The sequence below is a fragment of the Diplotaxodon limnothrissa genome, linkage group LG6 (assembly GCF_057381915.1).
Source record: "Diplotaxodon limnothrissa isolate DT_005_m linkage group LG6, D_limnothrissa_male_GT1.1, whole genome shotgun sequence".
NCBI lineage: Eukaryota > Metazoa > Chordata > Actinopteri > Cichliformes > Cichlidae > Diplotaxodon > Diplotaxodon limnothrissa.
Window position 1 is genome coordinate 11,966,243 of NC_140601.1, and position 21,094 is coordinate 11,987,336.

General features: G+C 39.2%; 2 protein-coding genes across 3 annotated transcripts in view; one reads left to right on the plus strand and one right to left on the minus strand.

Moving 5' to 3' along the window:
• LOC146630191 (zinc finger protein GLIS2-like) overlaps positions 1 to 8,573 on the minus strand; it is a 30,903-nt gene extending 22,330 nt beyond the window's left edge. For both annotated transcript variants that reach the window (XM_085355650.1, XM_085355649.1), the window contains exon 1: positions 8,124 to 8,573. The gene's annotated coding sequence lies outside the window, so the exon portion shown is untranslated. The remainder of the gene's footprint in view (positions 1 to 8,123) is intronic.
• Positions 8,574 to 17,107: 8,534 nt separating this feature from the next.
• On the plus strand, positions 17,108 to 19,990 carry LOC146630192 (uncharacterized). The gene is made up of 8 exons (XM_085355651.1): positions 17,108 to 17,291; positions 17,401 to 17,505; positions 17,589 to 17,804; positions 17,898 to 18,230; positions 19,155 to 19,403; positions 19,616 to 19,709; positions 19,809 to 19,866; positions 19,943 to 19,990. The coding sequence occupies exons 1-8, from the start codon at positions 17,108 to 17,110 to the stop codon at positions 19,988 to 19,990; spliced, it is 1,287 nt and encodes a 428-aa protein (XP_085211777.1).
• Positions 19,991 to 21,094: the final 1,104 nt, after the last annotated feature.

The window sequence follows — 21,094 nt, forward strand, 5'->3', positions numbered from 1 at the left end:
CTCGGTGGTCAGAAACAAATGTAATCGCATGGCAGGATGCTGTAAAAGGACCAAACTTCAGCCAGGAGAACAACTGAGATAATCCATCCACAATACGAGGTTAGTCATTCATATACTGCTGCATGGGCTGGGCTGTAGTTACATCCTAAGGTTTTAAAAACTGAGCTTAAATAAATGATTAGCGGTAATAAAAGCCGAGGGAGGTCAACAGGGATCACTGACTGTTTTAGGAGCTTTTTGAGATCAAATAGAAGAAAATACATAACATTAAACATGTTAACAACACAAAAGCCATATTAAACGCAGACTACTTTAGGCCCGGAAGTAGGATTCGTCGCGTCATCACTGAACAACCGGATAGGTTATGTTGCCACTTGTTGCTTAGGAATTCTCTTGACATCAAGTGAGATCATTTTTTTAGCAGAAAATCTTTGTTACAAAAAATACCCATGTATAAAAGTTTAAAAAACAACAACAACAACAATTCAGTAGCATTTTGACATGTAAGGGATCACACTGTCAAATACCTTTCAAATTGAACAATGAAATGGTGCAAAAACAACACAAAAAACAAGATAAAGAAAAAGTAAAAGTATCAACAAAAAGCCTGGTTAGACAAAAAGGTTTTTAACTGAGTCCACAGAGTCGGCTAAATGTAATTACAGTGGGAGACTGTTCCAAAGTCAAGGAGCCACAGACTGAAACGCTCTGTCCCGCTTCTGTCTCGTACACGGGAACACCAGCAGATTGTGAGCCTGCGATCGAACCCTATGAGCAGCAGTCTTCGATTCAATCTGAAATTATTAACTTTTTACTTTTCATTCTCGTTATATTTTAGTTTAGTCTCTTACATCTGTCTCTTCACCTCGTTCAGAACCCCCACCCATAATGCCTTGCAACACATCCGCTACCACCATCCCACCATTTGGCAGCAGGACAAGATCAACATAGACTTCACTTCTCCCCTCTGCCTCTCTGTAATTCCTTGCCGTCAACGGTGCAACAGAACCCCCACACCCACCCACGGGCCCTCCATCCTGACCATTTCATCCACTGCCACCTTCAAAGAGAAAGACCACGGATGGAGAAGAGGACGAAAAAAGAGAATGGAGGATGATGGAAAAGAATGAGTGGAGGATGAAAAAACGGGAAGGGATGTGGGAAATGAAAGACAGAAAGAAAAGCGAGAAAAGTGTTTTTAACCTTGTCAGGCGAGACAGACGAGGCCAAGCACAGTCTGCATCCCAGAAATCCGTCTCTCTTTTTCCCTTTCCCTCAGTTTTTGTTTTTTCTTTGTCCTTCTTTCCTCTTTCTTTCTCAGCCTCCCTCTTTCATTCCCTCAGCTCTGTCATCCAGACGTAAAACACACAAACACATGTGCCTCACATTCCTGCGTGCAGAGCAGATTCACCCAATTTGTTTCCACTGAGTGTGTGTGTGTGTGTGTGTGTGTGTGTGTGTGTGTGTGTGTGTGTGTGTGTGTGTGTGTGTGTGTGTGAGGGAGTCTCTGCATGCGTGCTTTCGTATGCGTGTGCTCGTGTATGTGCCAAGCCAGTAAATAATAACCAATCCCAGCTGTACTGTGGACCGTTCCTCTCATTCTAGCTGAGGAAACAAAGAGGGAGGGAAAGGAAAAAGGCTCCATCAAATAGCAGAGTAATGAGCTGGAAAAAAGTCAGCTGAGAATTGAGCAGGAAGAATTAATTTTGTTTTAATGCTAGCAGACATTATGAGTCCTGTAGGAGTGCCAGTCAGTATAGGAGTTGGGCCAGATGCCACCTGAGAAAAACAGTCCATTTGTACACATTTCAATAGAGAGTCAAGGTTCGGCTACCTTTAAGCTATAGGTAAATCACTGCAACAGATTCCTTCCAGATTCCACAAAACAATCCATTACTAAGTTGGCTTCCTCACACTGTGGGAAACAAGCAGACTGACATTTTCATCCAGTTTTCTCTCTGGATTTGTGAAAAACAGTTGAATATGACAGGAACCAAATCTGAAACCAAAACAGGGGTGTTTTTTTGTGCAACCTTAGAAAAGAAGGCGGCTATATCCAAGGAGATTAGACGGGGAAGTAGACAGGACAGCCCACATGAAGAAAGGCAAGGAAGATCTTGAGGAGAGAAATAAATGTTTAGCCACAGGGTCACATCACAGGCCTAGCAGTGTAAGCAGCAATGTCCAGACTTCCCTATCCCTCGCTATCACCTCCAGTTCTTCTGGGTGGATATGTTCCAGAGCCTGCCAATTATAATCTCTCCAGCACATCCTGGGACTTCCCCAGTCTTCCCTCCCATTTGGGCATTTCCAAAACTACTTCACCTAGGAGGTGACACCATTTCGTTTGGAGGAGCCTTTCACTAAGTCCAGACAATCTTCTGTCACTAGCAGCTGGAGGTCCTTTTCTTTCTGTTACTACTCACAGTGGTGATACTGTCCTACTTTTCTATGCATCTAAGGTGGAGATACTGACTTTCCTATATGGCAGGGATTACAAGCTCTTTATTGCTCTCACTGTTTCAAGATTAAAGCAAATCTGTTATACAGATTTACAGTGTAATAATTTTAACTCTGCAAGTTGTCCATTAAAAAGTGGAGATTAGTCCTGAAACAATAAAAACAATCTCTCTCATCTCAACTTTAATGCCACTGATCTGGGTCAACACCACCCTTGCCTGTTCCTCACCTCTCCGCTAATTTCATTACATTACAACTTTAATTACATCATTACTTCGCCTGAGCCAAGGTGAGCCATACCCGAAACTCTGGCTGATTGGGACCCACACCCAGTTTCACACCTTGGCTCAGGCAATTAGAGGATCATCAGGGGGTCCTTTTGTCCCTCTGTGGGGGGTTACTCCCACTAGGTTTATATCTGGGACTCTCCACCATTTGACCTTAGAACTGAAGAAGCTTCTCGGATGAGAGGTGAAACGTCTTCAAGCAACTTAAAGAAGTCCAGACGCTTTTCTTTGCAAGCTCCTTTGACCAGTGCCACTTGATTTTCCCTTCAGTGGAATAACTTGTTAAAAAAGTTTGGAGTGCTTTTTAAATCCCTCGTCAGACTCCTTATCTTACACAAAGGTTTTCTTCTGAAGGCACTTGCGCTTTCCAAGATGGTGTCACGCAGTTTAATAGCAAAGACCCTGGAGATCAGATGGAGTCTTTGCATCAAGCAACAAGAAGACCCTAGACATGAACATGACATAATTTCCTTAGGGATTATTAAAGCATTCTGATTCTGAATCTAGATCCTCTGGGTCTACTTTTCAATGGTTTTGAATGTGCAATAAAAGTAGTGGACCACCAAAAGAGTTCCAAAATGTTACTTTGTGTCATTAGTTTGAGTATATCACTTTTAAAAAGGGAAACTGTTTTAAAGAGTGTTGAATCTTTGCTTGACCACATTTGTCAAATTCAGTTCAGATCAAGTCACAACAACAGTGGGCTCAAGACGTTTCATATAGTGAAGTATAACAGGGAGATAAACAATAGAGAGAAAACCCCAACAATTAAACGACTCTCTATGAGTGAATACTTGGCAACAGTGGGAAGAAAAAACTCCCTTTTAACAGGATGACACCTCCGACCTAACCTGGCTCAGGGAGGGGCAGCAATTAAGCCAACAATCTTTCATGTAGGCTTCCTAGCAGACCTAGAGATTTGTTGAGACTGACACCTACGCAAAATTTAACATCATCAAAGTAGCCACAAGAAAAAAAATAAACAGTCATCATATTGTTGTCTACATCTAAGGCCACTTGAACACAGAACAAGATCCTACGCCCATCTGCGACGGCACTTGAGGCTCCTTTACAATCATAATTCCCAACCTTGAGGAGACAAGGCTGTTTTCCTCTCTTTCTCTACCTCACAACTCACTCCCTCGCTCTGCCAGGGCTTTTTCACTGAGGCCAGCATTTCGTTTGCCTCTTTCCTCCAAACACAAACCCAAAAGAAAGAAAGAGGGGTGGGAGAGGAGAAAATGAGAGAGAGAGACGGGGGGGGGGGGGGGGGGGGGGGGGGTTTGAGTCGGGGTTTTCGGAATTTGGTCTATGTTTGGATTGGAAGCGAAGGCCCCAGCGCTGGGCTCTCAGGAGGATAATGGAAAAGAGGGAGAGAAGAAAGGGAGGTTTATGGCTGTGTGTGTACCCTCACAGGTGGTCGGCACATACTGACGGGTCCGGGGGGGGCTTTTGTGTGTCAAAATGTGTGTGTGTGTGTTCACGTGGGGTTGCCGAATCGTGTCCGCCTGTTGGCAAAAGTAACGCCATGTGTGCTCAAAGCATGTATGCTCAAAGATACATGTGTGTATCTTTGCAGATGTTGGCACCAACGCATGTGCGCTTTAGCTTGTAAGAATCAGAGAAGAGAGACGTAGAGAGGAGGTGAATAAGACATTCCTTAGATGCAGAGGAGTGGGGGGGATGCAGGGAGCCAGTGGTTAGTTAGTGGTTTGAAACTAAGAGGAGAAAAATGAACGTCTCGTCCAGGGCTAGGCCTGAAAATGCTACCGCAAACCAACCAACAAGCCAAGTGGGAGAGGAAAGGAGACCGGAGCACAGAAGAGGAGAAGGGGAAAAAAGCGAAGGATATGAAGAGAACCAGTGAGGCCTCCTCTTCCTCCTCTTCCCATATGAGGCCTGCTAACTCCTGCCTGTGCCGCAGGGGAGAAAGAAGGGGAGTGGTGCTTTTATAGCTGGACTGAACCGACTGAACCCATCATGTACAAACAGCAGGGAAAGTATGGAGACAACAGAGGCCTGAGGCCAGCAACCACGCAGGGGGCTTCAGATGGTTTCAGGTTGAGGGCCACAGGAGGGCTGGAGGTCCAAGGAAGAGAGGGATGGAGGAGTAAGAGAGAACCCCTCCAAATCTCCCTCGAGTCCCTTTTCAGTGATACATCAACAGTTTTGGTTGTTCTTTCTTTTACCTGTTGCTTCTTTTATTCACCTTTGTCCTTCTTTTCTTTCTTTGACTATTTTTCCATCTCTTTTCCTTGTTTTCTTTCTTATTTCCTCCACCCTCATCTTCATTCTTTGGTTATTCCTGCCGCATGTCTGCTCCATTTTCATTTTCATTCCTGTTTGCCTTTATTTTTGTTCCCTTCATTTTGTAACATTTCTTTCGTCTTTCTTTTTTATCCCGTCTTTCTGGCCTTGGATTGCTTCCTTTCCCAAACTGTTTTTTTTTTTTCTTGGCTCATCACTGGACTACTCCACTTATTAAATAACTCATTCAGTCAGTCTCTTTTTTTGGCTAAATTGCTTTCTTCCTTCATTCCTTTTGTCTTTTTTTTGCTGCACTTTTTTGTATTGCACACTCCCTTTCTTATGTTTTATTCCTTTTCTTTTCTTCTGACTACCGTCCTATCACATCTGTTCCCATTGTTTTCCATTCTCTTTCCATCATCTTTGTTTCCCTTGTTTTCCCTGCCATCCTTTCATTCTTGCGTTGATTTCCTCCTTTGTTAGTCCACATCAGATTATTTATTTTTCACTTTATTCACTTCTTCCATTTCATCTTCTGCCATCCTTTTCCTCCCCGTGGCTCTGTTTGCCCTGAAACTTTAATTTTTGCCCATACAGTTTAGTCATTTTGTGTATTTTCTTATAACTGATTAGTGTTGTGAACTGTGATCCTTTGTTTCTTTTTTCACTAACTTTGTTTCTACTTTTTTTGTACTTTCTGGTCTTTCTTCCTTATTTTATCATTCCTTCCTAACTCTTATCTCCCTATTCTATTTCTTTCTTTCTTTCTCCCTCTTTTAACAATTTACTTAAAACTTGTACACACAACCCTGCAGGTGTCCATATGCATGAGCAATGTTCCCACCCTGTAGCAGACTGAGTGGGTGGAAGGGGCCTGTAAGACAGATGCACCCAACAACAACAGGAAAGGAGTTTTCTTGGCTCAGAGTCTTTTCTAAAATCCATCCATGTGCGTCTGCCCAACCTTTGGAGAGCAGCATGATGCAACAAGCCTGCAACACACGCAGTACTGCATGACATGAAAACCACAAAATCAGCAAAAACTTTCGCCCCGACCACCGTGTAACATCAGTAAGGGATTTTTGTTGGTCTTATGCACCAGTGGCCACTCCCCAAACCCTAAACCAGGATTTCAGACCCCGGAGAATTGAAGTCTAAGTGCAAGAATGAAGTTGGGAAGTGTTTTTCTGATACAAACTTATGCAGCAAAGCACAGAGGAGCTATGCTTGGTGTGAGGAGAGTGGAAGTTTTGTGTGTGCTTTGTGTCCACCTTGCCACACTTATGGGTGTGTAGAGTTGGTGTATATGGGAGTATTTGTGTCCCTAAATATGGCAACGTAGCTGTTTTAAATTTAAGCATTTGAGTCTAGCACAAGTTGGTAGTTTGTGGACAGAAAAGGTCTTACGGTATGCAATTATATACAAACACAATTGTGGATCACCGCAAAAAACGACAATAACGCCACTGTTACAATGCATGAAGCTAAAAGTATGTCCCTTGTCAATGCATTTTCTCAGAGTATAGGCTTTCTGCTAATTTGGTTCAACTGCTTCCAGAGTGAAGACGCTACATTAGGAAATTCCAGCCAATGTCAGTGTTCAAAATACCAGTCTGGGCAATACCAACAGTAATACTTGGTAATCGTGTAAAGAGTCTTTGAGATCTTAATTAATCAAATAATCTTTCAACATTTAGTCAGACCACATCTGATACAGGCAAGAGAGAGACACGGGAGATGAACACAGGCCACTGACACTGCTAAATGCCATCTAATTTTTAGATATGCCAATAAAAAGTCAATAAGGTCAATGCCAATATTTGGCTGACATGTTGTTACAACCCCACTTCAAACTTCATGCCCCACCTTGAAAGCACTTTACCCCACCTTTTTATTTGGGCATGCTCGTATGGCACAAGCACAGTGGACACAGTACAAACTGGTTACAGGATGATGGCAATAACTGTAACACAGGCCAAATGATGTGGATGGTACATCGATGTGCAATGCTAGTCCAGTTAACTGTCACTCAGAAAGCAAAAAGAATTGTGGTGAAGAAATCAAATGTAATTGATTTTATGGGTTTTGTTTTGGGGTTTTTTTTCTTGATTGATATTGGATTCCTTGAATTGATCGAGAAGTAGTTCTAGTTAAGCTGAGAAATTCTTAGTGATCTGACAGCCAAACAACGTCCACCCTAATTTTGTTGTTGTTGTTTGTTGATAAACTGTTTGTTCATAAAATGACAATGTGAAACAATATTGACCACAAACCTTTTCTTGCTAGATATTCCAACAAGGACATCCAGCTGAGTGTAAGGTATATCTCCAGTCTCAGCACAACTTTGCTTTTGGAAACTATTTTTCAACCAGACATCAAGGTAAAGGGGACAGCTGATGCTTTTTCATATGTAGCAATTCTTTTACAGCTCGTTGAGCCCTAAAATTGTGATGTAACTTACCAATTTGTTACTAACCAATTCATTTGCACTCTTCTTTGTAAACAAGGAAATAATGCTGTTGTTTTCCTAGCTTGGACCACTGTCCCTCACATCAATGTTTAATGTTTAAAATTCAACAAAACAACATTTCATCAAGTCCACAGAGTTTTAGTGACTGGTTATTTCTTTAACTTTTTTTTTCTCCAAGCAAAATACATTTCAGAAGAAAATCAGAGCTCCCAGACGAAACCCCTGAGGAGCTCCTGAGATTACCAGGAGTAGGAAGATCATATATGGCTGTAAAGATTATTGTCATTAATATTAAATTAATCGTTTTAAGAAAAAATCATAAAATGTCATTTCAAAAACTCAAAGCAATATCTTTGAAAAGGTCAGAAAAAACAATATATATCCAGATTACAGACAAAGAAAACCACAGGTGCTAAAGATTTCTAGTATTTTTATTGATTAGATTCATTAAAACCCCTAAAGACAACAGATGTCAACCTGTATTAATACTGTAAATGTTTGTTTTTTAATACTTGAATCATGGCTCGTATATTTATACATAGCTAGTTAAATTCTGTAAGTGCTGCCACACTTATGGCCGCCACATATTGTAAATCAATATTAGGGAAACGTCAAGGGACTCTTAGATTTCTAGATACACAGACAAAGCTGAGATTTACCTTATAACAGCCTGTTAGTGAGGCAGATCTTCTCCCTGTAGTTTGCCTGAAGATGCTTCTTCAATGGTCGTACTGTGAGCTCAGAAATTCATCAAAATCAAGCGAGTTTGTCCGACGTGTCCTGTATCATCTTCATCAAAGTTGTCGGTTTTCACTGGCTGCTCTCAAAATCAAAGAAATCTGCGTTGTTGAAAAGCAAATCCTCCCCTCGGGGGATCGTTCGGAAGGTAAAATATCTATTGCTAGTGGTCAGTTTTCACATATGTATTGGAAAACCTTGTCCTGGGAATATTTTTTCTTCAAAATGACTATTATGTAAAAAAAATTTAAATGAATAGGGATTTTTTTTTTAAATTGTGTGTCACTCAAATATACGAATGCAGGATACTCTGCGGCGTAAATGTCAAATCTGGCGTAAAATCAGGCTCTCCGAGAGGCGCATCGCTCAGTTGCGACGCTGGTCAACTGAGCTTCCAGCGGCGGAGAGGAGGGAAGAAGCTGTCTGGGAGGGAGAAAGGGAGAGGGGGCGTGGAGAGACACTGTGACAGCATGAGCGAGAGAAAGAGAGGGAGAGAGTCTGACATCCGAGGGAGCATTCCTCCTCCAGCTGTTGAATATCTGGACGTTTTCATTGCAGCGCTTCTTCATTTTTATTTTGTCATAGGGGAGACCGGGGATAGTTGTAACGTGGGTCAGTTGTAACACTTCCAATTTCTCCAATCAGGGCTAAGTTTCAAATGATGTGACTCATCCTGTGCATGCCCAATTCAGTTCTGCTATCACATGTGAAAAATCAGCACATTTTGTCAAACACAGACAATTTAACATGAAAAAAAGTAATTTGTATGCCAAAAAGTAAGTTTTTCTACTTTATTTCAATTTCTAATAGCATTATCTGCTTTGCAGCTAAACTCAAACTTAAATTATGTTATTTGTATGTCTATGGGGATATATTCTGTGTAGGTCTTTAGTGCTAATGTTTTAGCCGTTGGCTGTAATGTTAGCTAGTTCATGGCTATAGGAGTCTGGGTCAGTTGTAACAGCAACAGTCTGGGTTAGTTGTAACAATAATGCAGATGTTACAACTTACCACACTATTACTTTAACGTATATTAAACAAGTTGGGGCAACGACATCAGCAGAGAGAGGTTCACTGGTCGCATTTGTATATGTGGTTAATGCCATTGGCAACACAATTCCTCCACTGTTTGTGTTCCCACACATACATTATGCAGACCACTGTGTCAGAGATGGACCAGTAGGAAGTACTGGTAGTGGAAATAAATCAGGATGGGTGCACGAAACAGATTTCCTCATCTTTCTGAAGCACTTTGCAAACCACACCAAGGTAAGCCATGATAAAAAGTAATGGAATTGCGATGCTGGTGAACAACTACATTTTTTCAGCTTCATTGTTATGTTCAAAATTAGTGCAAGAGTTGTAGGTTACAATGCCCACTGAGCCAATGAGGCCAAACTCAAGGAAGACCAACCAAAATTAATGAAATATTCAGTTGCAGAAAATTCCATAATTTGTCTTTTTTGGGGGGTTGGAATATGTTCAAAAGCTAGATTTCTGCATTCTGTCACACACATTCATGTGTTGAATAAACAAAGATTACATGTTAATATTTTGTTAGTACCCTTATTTCATTGTGTTACATTTCACCCCAGGATATGTTACAACTAACCCAGACTATGGGGTTAATTGTAACATTTCACTCTTCGTGTTTGAGGCCATACCATGCAATGGGTAATTGTGCTGCAGAGAAAATAGCTGCATTATTTAATAGCAGAGACATGTAAATACTTTGCATTACATTTTGAATCCACTACCTTAAAAGAGCTTCAATTTACAGACAGAAATGTCAAAAATGTTACAACTATCCCCGGTCTCCCCTACTTTCCAGATCCAAATTGTTGCTACATATCATCCATCCGTTTCATGCTGATTTAAAAGTAGGGTGTAAGTGTGCGTGATTTTCAATATTTTTGCAATTACTGGGAATTAAATCGGGAATCAAAAGCGGTAATTATGCTACAAACCTTGAATTTCTAGATGTTGATTTTAAATTAAAGCACACACACTCACGACTGGTTGTGCGAGCCTCATGTGTTTGTTCTTGTAAATAAAAGATGTACATTTATTTGTGGTCCCGTTTTAAGGCTTTGACATTTGCCTTTGTGTTATTCTTTCTTTCTTTGAGCTTGAAGTGATCACTTAGACCAGAGGGTTGAGAGGCACAGCTGCCCCCTCATTAAAATGAAATCATAATCTTCTTGGATGACCTGTACCACAAAGCAGGTCATTTAATTTTTCATATAATTCTATTACAAATGCACCAAAAGACACAAACAGCAAAGCCACTGTGGTGAGGCCCACAAGAGGCTGAAATTGAAGGTGATGCTCAGCAAACAACAATCATCCACAGCAGCCTGTATTGGCACACTTGTCACTCGAATCCATTTATTTGTTTATTTTGCTATTTAGTTGCTTTCAAAGAATATCCGTCAAATTTTAAGATCATTCTGTTGTTTCAGTATGGCTGAAAACTTCCAGGAGGCTGCGACCCGTCACCATTGAGACATTTGCATTTTGCAGCTTTGTTTTGCATTTACTTTTCATTTCTTTTTTACTTCCACTTTCACTCACAGATAAGTTTTAGATTTCATTGTTGCACCGTGAATATGCACCAGTTACCTGTGAGTAGATTTCACTGCAGCTTTTTCATGCTCAGATAGTGAGACATGCAATATCGGTCTCAAGGACTGCACTGACATTAGAGCTTTACAATATTATCCTATACTTTTTAAACACTTTTCAAATTCATAACAAAATTCTCCGAAACATTTGTCTGTAGCTCAAAACCAGGAAAACCAGAGAAATTAAGGGCAGCAAAGCTGACTGCTTTGGGAACTGCAGATAAAAAAAACATTTTTTGATTAACTTTTTTTTCTTGTATTGAAATGGCTTTTGTTTGCTAATTTTCACATGAAAATATGATGAATACTTTGACCTTCCTCCCTGAAACTAAAACTGTGCAGGCGGGCTACATATGTGCTGAATCTGAGAACTACAAAGTGGCTGCGTGTTTTTATCACTCCTCTTTCAGGGACATAAATCTCCTAAAACAGTTATATTGTCGTGACCTGGCTCTTTTTTTTTCTTTTTTTTTTTGAGGAAGAAGGTCTCTGCAGTCTAATTCATCACTTTATAATGTAAACACTTTAAGGATCAGAGTAAGGGCCGTGGCCTCCAGGCCTCCAGGAAAATGATGTAGAGATGAATATACAACTCTCTCATTTTTTTTCAGTCCATTCCACTGGGGTGGAGGTAGGGAGGTAGAGTGGCCACCAACCAGTTGGAAGGTTGGTGGTCTGGTCTCAGCTCCTCCCTTGTGCTGAGGAATCGTTTAAGCAACAAATTGAACCCTGACTTCCCCTGTGCATCAGTCTTATCAGAGTATATGAATGGTAAATAGCCTGTATTTGTATAGCACTTTACTTAGTCCCTAAGGACCCCAAAGCACTTTACACTACATTCAGTCATCCACCCATTCACACACACATTCACACACTGGTGATGGCAAGCTACATTGTAGCCACAGCTCCCTTCGGGCGCACTGACAGAGGCGAGGCTGCCGGTCACTGGCGCCACCGGGCCCTCTGACCACCACCAGTAGGCAACGGGTGAAGTGTCTTGCCCAAGGACACAACGACCGAGACTGTCCGAGCCGGGGCTCGAACCGGCAACCTTCCGATTACGAGACGAACTGCCAACTCTTTAGCCACGATCGCCCCCCAGAATTGTTTTTAATTGTGTTGTTCTGTTGTTTATGAGCCTTTTCTTGTCTCCCATACGTGTTTTATGTATGAAAAGAAAATTGTTAAAACGTTCGTCAGAGCCCAGGAAGAATAGCTACTGCTACTGCAGGAGCTAATGGGGAACTTGGTAAACTAAACTAAACCATTCTCTTTGCTTTTCATACTTATTACAAGGATGATGACAGTCACTTATCAGATGCACAAACCTGTTAGACATTATTAGCAGCAGTAGCAGTAGTAGTAGTGGTAGTAAATGTCAGTTTTCAAAAATGTCCTTTTTTTGATAATAAAATGTTAAAAATTAAAGTATTATGACATGAATACTCCAGCGAGTTTTAGCAAACAACTTTATTAGGTGACCAACATGTTTTAGTTTGTGGCCTTCATCAGGGTCATTGCAAAACATATATTTAAAAAAAAACAGGAAATAGAAAAAATCCAAGTGGACCAATCACACATTCATCATACTTTATTCAAAAAAATAAAGTATGGTCGTTTCTGCAATCCAATCAGTATGGACTAAGAATAAAATAAATCTGTAAACACCTTAAAAGGTTGTTCTGTCAATCTACAGCAAACCCATTTCATAAATTACACGTCTTTTATAGTTATAGTTATTCATAGATGTGAGGAGATCCTGTGTGAACATTAGCAGGGATGTTTCTGAGACCCAAGCAAAACTATACAAAAAACCTCTCACGGAGATTCAGGAAAACACTACACCCTGCAGGGTCATTTTTTCCTCACACCAGCCTTTTTAGTGTTCAAAAGCTGTGCTGAAGTGTTTCTACATGCTATTGACAACATGATACTTACAAAGTAATAACAAACAACATGTAAGCATCTAAAAATATTCTAAAATGTCCATATTTGATATTTCTTACAGCACTTTATATTTTCTTTTTCTCCAAGGCAAAAACCAGCAGCTTAGACAAATTTGATTCATTTGGTCAGAGAATTGAAGAAGTAGCACAGAAGTGAAGTGATGAGTAGTTTTTAAAATACAAAATACAAACTCGCTGATGTGATGCTTGTCATGTTATGTTGTCTCTCTCTGTCTTGTAGTGTGATCACCTCCAGATCTCCATGAAAAAATATTCTTTGTGATACTTTCAATCCTGATATATGAATTGCAATAAATTAATCCTGTTTAATCAGATTTACAATTATCACTTTTAGTGAAATATTCACTATTTCTCTTATATTATCATGTAATGATCCTTGTAGAAGAATAAAAAATTATAAAAAAAAGAAATACTAAATGTCAGCTACTTTAAAAGTACGTTTTTTGGAAATAAAACAATAAATGAAATTTACTTTATGGACCAGATGAGGAATCTGTGTATTAGGAAGACAATGATTGTTGTCATATCTAGTTATATGAAACAAGCCTGCCCTGACAGCCCTGATAAATTCATCATTAGTACTTAATAATGATAACTGGTTTTGGTGTAACACCTTTGGATTACTTCACACATCAAAAAACTAGACATAGTTTAGTTTAATTTGGACAAAAGGATGATTAAATATTATCATAATTACTAATACTGTATTATATGATATATTACACTTTGATAGAATAGAATAGAATTCAACTTTATTGTCATTGCACATGCACAGGTACAGGGCAACGAAATGCAGTTTGCATCCATCCAGAAGTGCTTTAGTGATATAGATATATTACAATATATATTAGCAATAATATAGATATGTGAGTATATTACAGAAATGGGTCTATTATGGTATGTTATAATGTACACGGTATGAAGTATGTTGTGAATATTCTATAACTATAAGTATGTACAGGCTGTAGTGAGTACAAGCTATGTACAGGATATGAACAGGATATAAATGCGATGGCTTACAAGATATCAGAGTAGGACCGAAGCAACTCTAGTATGCAAAGTTTTAAACAGGAAGTAGCTGTGGATGCGACATCACTGATCAGCAGTAATAAGTTATAAGTAATAAGGCTAAAATATTACTTCAGTATATTAATTCAAATACATTTGGAGAAACAGAAATTTTAAAAAGTTCAAAATAAAGACACAAATGTTTTAATGTAAAAAATAAGTATGTTAAAGCCAGATAAGCAAACTTGATATTTACAGTGTTCTAGATAAAATTCTAGGAAGACGTATGAACAAATCTCACTTCCTTGCAACTCTTTACACGGAAGTGAGATTTGTTATATATTTGCCATCAGTAGCAATATCAGCTACAGATAGTAGTTATGGTTACACGCCAAAAGGATTGTTAGTGTACACTTTAAACACTGCAAACCCCAAAAAGTAGCAGAACTTAAAAAAAATAAAACTTAAGGCAACCTATTGCCTTAATCTGCATGATTTCAGATCTGCTTTCACAGACTCGTCCTAAACGAATGAGTGAGAGTGATCACAAATGAATCGGCTAATTACAAGATGATTTTAGGACAAATCACCTCTCCGATTTCTCGTCTTCATCATAATCTTCATCAGAAAGGTGTTTACACTACTTGTAAAACAGAGGATTCTGCAAAATGTCATGATACTTTAATGTGTTTAAACATGAAAAGATGTTGGAGATTGAGCTAAAGGCAGGAAGGAGAAAAGGCAAAATATGAAAAAAAAATCTGAACAAAAGGTCGGTTGGCTGTTTTTAAAGCTTGCAATTGATGCAGATGTTTTAAATGCCCCCAATAAATTCACTGCAGTAAAGTTTTTTTTAATGTTTACAATGTTTATTGTTTAATGTTTGAAAAAGAAATCAGAATCTAAATCAATCCAGCTGTTGTATTAAACTAAAGACTAATATATTTAATGTTTGGGGTCAAATTGATCCCAGAATTTAAAACCTTACAAAGATCTCTGCCACGGGGCGATCGTGGCTCAAGAGTTGGCGGTTCGTCTTGTAATCGGAAGGTTGCCGGTTCGAGCCCCGGCTCGGACAGTCTCGGTCGTTGTGTCCTTGGGCAAGACGCTTCACCCGTTGCCTACTGGTGGTGGTCAGAGGGCCCGGTGGCGCCAGTGTCCGGCAGCCTCGCCTCTGTCAGTACATCTCAGGGCAGCTGTGGCTACAATGTAGCTTGCCATCACCAGTGTGTGAATGGGTGGATGACTGGATATGTAAAGTGCTTTGGGGTCCTTAGGGACTAGTAAAGCGCTATATAAATACAGTCCATTTACCATTTAGATAAATTGGTACATTTTTTTAAGTAGCAGGTACTTAATATGCAAAGTAGATGAAGCTGATCAAAAATAATAAGCTGAATGAACTGAAATGGAACAAAATGTTAGATGAACTTACGCTATTTCTTAGTTTTTTTTAAATTAATATTACATTACTTCATTTATTTAAGTAGTTTCAGCATTTGCATTTACTGTGTATTAAACTAGACCAGCTAATAATAAAAGTCTTGAGTCATGTATTCTGTTTCCAACCCAGACATTCATGTGTTAAAGTGTTCTATAGGCAGTTATATACAACAGTTCTCCAGGCTTTCTGAAGGTCTGGCTGCTTTTTCACTCCTTTTCATTCCAGTCCTTAAACTTGACCATTTTCATAAGAGTGTTGTTGGTTTTTTATTATTATTTCTGAAGCAACCTAATACGGACGTATGACTTAATCCTGTCACTTCGCATATAAAGAAACTCTACTAGTAGAGCACAACAGTAAGTAGCAGACCTACAAAGCTCTGTACCCGAGGTAACCAGCAGAGACCTACAACAAGCACGTATCTACATCTGTAAAACATGGTGGACAGACTTTTGCACAACACTAAAACCATTAAACAAGATTATTTTGATTAAGCATTTCAAGAGGAAGGAAGTTACAGCTAGATCTCAGGGCTGCGTGTGATGTATTTATCGTCCCCAACAAGATGAAAACTTGCCTTTGCTGAGACACTGCTCTTAATTTCAACATGTGAGTTAAATTTTATGTTTTTATGGATATAAAGTAGGAGATCTTAAAAAACCAGATACAAGTTCTGTTATTTTATACATTTTCTTGTTAATATAGAAACCGAAGCATTCCTGCAGTCATGCTGTTTGTAAAGACTCAGTGGACGGTGATGTGTTTCCTCCTGCACATAACAGGTATTATTATTATTATTATTATTATTATTATTATTATTAAAGATCTGTATCTATAAACTTTAGAGCTAGATATTTCACATGAAATAGGAGTGATGTTTTTAGTAAGATTGGTTTTACTGACAACATTAATGAGGATTATCTTCTGATTAGACACAGAGCATTGATATAGACTTTATTAGCAACACCTCTTTTTTCTTCAGAACCTTTCCTATAGATTTGAGTTACTGTTGCCTTCTGCATCTCACCTGTGGCCTCTATCATTACTATAGCATTTTCTCTCTGAGTGCTGGATAGTTTCTCATTGTCGGGCATACTTTCTCTAAGAAAGTTGTGTGCGAATATCCCAATAAACAAGCAATGTGGCACCAACAACCATCAGTAACTTAAATCACTTTTCCTCAGCAGGTTGTCTTGACCATGTGTATATGCCTAAATGCAATGAGCAGCTACCATGTGACCGGCTAATGAGATATTTGCAGTAACGATCTAAACAACTTTTAACACCTTTGCTCACCTGTGTGGTCAAAATGGTGTAGAAATCATAAATACACTGATTTAAACAAACATGTTTAATGGTAGAGCAAAACTTTGCATACCCACACACGTTATCTGACATCCAGTATTCAAATGAAGTCCTTCTCCTTCTGTTAAAGCGGTTATAGGGCTACAAAGCAGAATCTGTGCTTTAAAAGGTTCATCAGTGGATCTGCCATGCTCCGCTCAACATGCCACCTCAAACATAAGCTGGTACACTGTACACACAAATGGCTCCAAATATGTCCTGACAGAGCTCTCTGTGGATGGAGACAATGGAACATACAGCATGGCTAAAGACAATAACTTTACTCTGACAATCAAAGTTTTGAGAGAAATAGATGCAAAGTTTTACTGCTGCAAAGAAACTACAGAGAACCCACAATTCTGCTTGAACAACCAAACTGAGCTCCGTGTTTCAGGTAGAGCTGCTACCATTCATAAATTACTGCTCACTTCAGTTTATGCGCACTTATTTTATCCATCATCCTCTCAGAGCTGCAGGTAAAGGTGATTCCTGCCACAGAGGGACAGACAGTAACACTGATGTGCAGCAGCAGCTGTCCTCTGACTGAAAAGCCTGCAGCCTACATCTGGTACAAGAACAGAGAGTTTCTCTATGAGGACTGGTCTCCCTGGTACCAAGAGCTGCTCAGCAGTGAGGAAGCAGTCACATACTCCTGTGCTGTCAAAGGCTACGAGCATCTCAGAGCCCCTCAAGTCTCTGTGGGTGAGTAACGTTCCAAAAACAACCCCAAAGTGTTAAAAGCTACAAAATCCTGGCAAGCCATTAACAAATTCTAAAGTTAAAATATTAATTTTCATCTCTTTTTGTGCAGATTCTGTAACTAAAACCTGTTTCAGTGTGACTTATACTGAAAGCAGCATGTGTTCCGAGAAGCTGAAATCAAAGGACCAGTTCTGCTCCATCACATATCCGACAGGTTTCCACATGCAAACAAACCATTCTCCCCAAAACATATCACAGGTCGTAGCAAAAAAAAAAGTATTTATTTTCTTCCAACAGATTTGCACATTCAAATAACTCCTGTCAGGAGCTTTGTCATTCTGACCTGTAACACCAGCTGCCCTGTGGCTGATGCTCACACTGCATATAAGTGGTACTGGAACAGAAAGTTATACAATGAATGCGAGCATCAAGACATTACCATTTTGAAACCCAAAGCAGCCTTCTTCTCCTGCGCCTTAAAAAGCAATGAAGATGTGCTCTCTCGTGAATCCTGTGAGTACGTGTATGAGCCAAACATACGTACGAAACAAACAACAGGCAGGTTGAAGCAGAAGTAAAATTTCATGTGTTTAAACTCTGTTTTAGGCATCGACAATGCAAACTGCAAGGCTGTAAATTACGTCAGCAGGAGAATCTGTGCCCTGGAAGGTTCCTCTGTGAACATTGCAAGTCAATACTCGAGCCATTCCATCTCGAAGTATGGATCGTGGTATAAAGTACAGCTTGGTGGTGAGGAGGATGACTGTAAGGAGGTATTTGACGAAGCTACGGGCCGTGTGAAGCATCACGACAACATGAAAGACAACCACACACTGAGAATTAATGATGTGAAGAGGAATGACTCGGCTGAATACTCATTCAGACTTGAGAAACATATTAATCTCTGTCATTTACCTAGAGTGATGTTAGTTGTCACAGGTAAGTTTAATTGATTTAATACAGAATCACCTGCAGTGTTTAGTGAAGTGCATGTTTTTATATCATATTGATGGTCCACAAAATGTGTTTCATACAGGATTTGATTTAAAGAAACATAACAGCAAATTACCTGATATCATTATCATTATTCTTTCAGATGTGAAGCTAAAATTTGAAAGCAATCATTTTGGATGTTCAGAATTTGTACCATAAAATTTTTATGCTAATTGGAGACAGTCAAGCAGAAGGCCCGTGTTCATTTGAGATACAACCACCCTTACAGTTAGGTCCATATATATTTGGACACTGACACAAGTTTTTTTTATTTTTGTTTTTTTTACCCGTTTACTGAAACGTATTCCAATTATAGTTACATCATGGACATGGGCGTAGTGTGTAGACCCTCAGCTTTCATTTGAGGGTTTCTACAATCAAACTGGATGAAAGGTTTAGGAGTTTCAGCTCCTTATCATGGGCCACCCTCTTTTTTTAAAGAGACTAAAAGTAATTGGACATTTGACTCATCATCTGGTGACGTCTACAAGTTCAAGCTGTCATTGCCTGCAAAGGGTTTTCAACCAAGTATTAGAAATAAACATTTTATTTTCAGTTATTTAATTTGTTCAGTTACTGAAATGCCCCTAAAGTGAAGGGATTGTGTTAAAAATGCATTGTTCCACCCACTGAATTAAAGCTGAAGGTCTTCATTTCAACTGTATCTGAGTTGTTTCATTTAAATTTCGTTGTGGTAATGTACAGAACCAAAAATAGGGAAAAAATGGTCTCGTTCAAATATTTATGGACCTAACTGTATGTCAGATATAATTGATAATCACACGTCAGTTTTGTCAAAAGGCACAAAAACTCTTCTGTTTTGTTTTTTTTGTTTTGTTTTGTTTTCTATCCAATCGAACTATCTTTGAGGTGTGAAAGTGAGCGTGAGTCCTTCTGCAATGGTGACAGAGGGTCAGAGAGTCACACTGACCTGCAGCACCAGCTGTCCTCTGACTGACGACACAAACTACATTTGGTACTTCGACAGTCGACCAGTCGGCCACCAAACTAAACATCTGATCCTGGACCCAGTCAGCAAGGAGAATGAAGGGAACTATTCCTGTGCTGTGAATAGTCCTCAGAACATTAGCTCAACTGAGAAGGCTCTCACTGTCAAAGGTAAGAAGGACATAATGTTAAAGATCCTGCTCACTTTCTGACTCCCTTTACATTTGGTGAATGGAGAAATGCAGGCTAAGTGATAGCAGCAGGCAGAAACTTCAACTTTTTTCTGGACCAAACCAACAAAATAGCAGTCTGGCCGTTAATTTTATACTATTCTGAAATATTTTACTACAATGTTTACTTACATCTTACATCAATCTCTACAGCTCTAGAGAAAACCGTAGCAAGGCTGAACGTATTGAAAATGACTCTTTTATCGCTGATCCCTGCAGTTGTATTTCTACTCTACATGAAAACAAGGTAAACTACTTCACTTCAGATTTTGTGTCATATCTTCTGTCTTCAAAACTCTTTTCTTTCATATAAGAAAAATTTGAGTTTGATATATTACAAATGTAGGAAGAAGAAAACTGTGACTGCCACTGCTGAGAAAAGTGACAGGGAACAACCTGGACAAGTAATGAGATATGTCAAACTCTGAAATTACTGTTTATGAAAGTGTGCCCACAGTCATCTGCATGTCCTCCTTTCAGATGGACCAGCTGTATGAGAGTGTTGAACTGAACCCTGCTGCACAGTGAAAACCAGCAGAGAAGCAAGAAGACACTGTGCAACATCTGGTTGGGTAGCTTGTAGACTTCCTCTTCCTCTCGTGTGCAGAGTATAATCTGAATACAATTGATCTTATTCATTTAGATTCATGCTGGCAAAATATGATCCTGCATGTGCAAAGAGACAAACAGCCCTGCAAACTTAGAGTATGTCAAACTTGAGGCCTGTACTCCAAAGCAGGATTTCTTCTTATCCAGGCCATCTTTAGCTTTGACCCTTGCTTTTTTGTACCAGTTTTCACTTTTTATTGGGGTACATTACCATGGTAACTTAGAAACCTGTAGGTATCAAATCACTGCCCTGGTACCCCTGGGCAGTTTTTCAACAGTGTCTAATATCTTTGTGTTTCCCCAGTGAGCTCCAGTAACAAATATAGTTTCTTGGCCACAGCATTATTTGTTACTTTTTCCTGTCGACTCCAAATAAGTTTACAATTATTTTACTGTTCTATAAGCATGGATATGCGATCCCAATAAGGAACACCTATTTGTACTTCCTGATATATCAAATTTGCAAGTAGACTAATCCTACATTTGAATAGTTTTATAGTCATTCTTTACGTGCTCTCAGACAGTTAAGCACCACTGTTGCTGCAGCTGATTGAATAAATACTAAAATAAATAATAACAATTTATTTATAACAATTTAATTAAATAGGTGATAATAATTCATCCAGTTCCCTCGTTTCTTAATAACAGAGCTGTGATACTGACAATCTGTATCTGTATCTGGCTTCAAATGAGCTAAACTGTATTAATATAGCTGATTTTTGTCCAGTCGTATTGCTCTGCAAAAGCTGTGTTACTTTGAGTCTGTAATTTGTATTTAACCTCTTCGTATTTTTCCCATAATGTATTTTTTAATGTTGTTGTATGAAATCAGCTGTTCTGCTGTTAGTACACTTAATCCATAATCTTTATTGGTGAAATGCTGCCAGCACCACCCCTTTCATGTGAACACACACATGTTAACCTTAACATGTGTGACATATGTTGAGCTTGTTTTGTATTTAAGAGCCCCGTAGGTCACAGAAATGACAGATAACTTTATCATCTTCCTGCTTTATATCATGC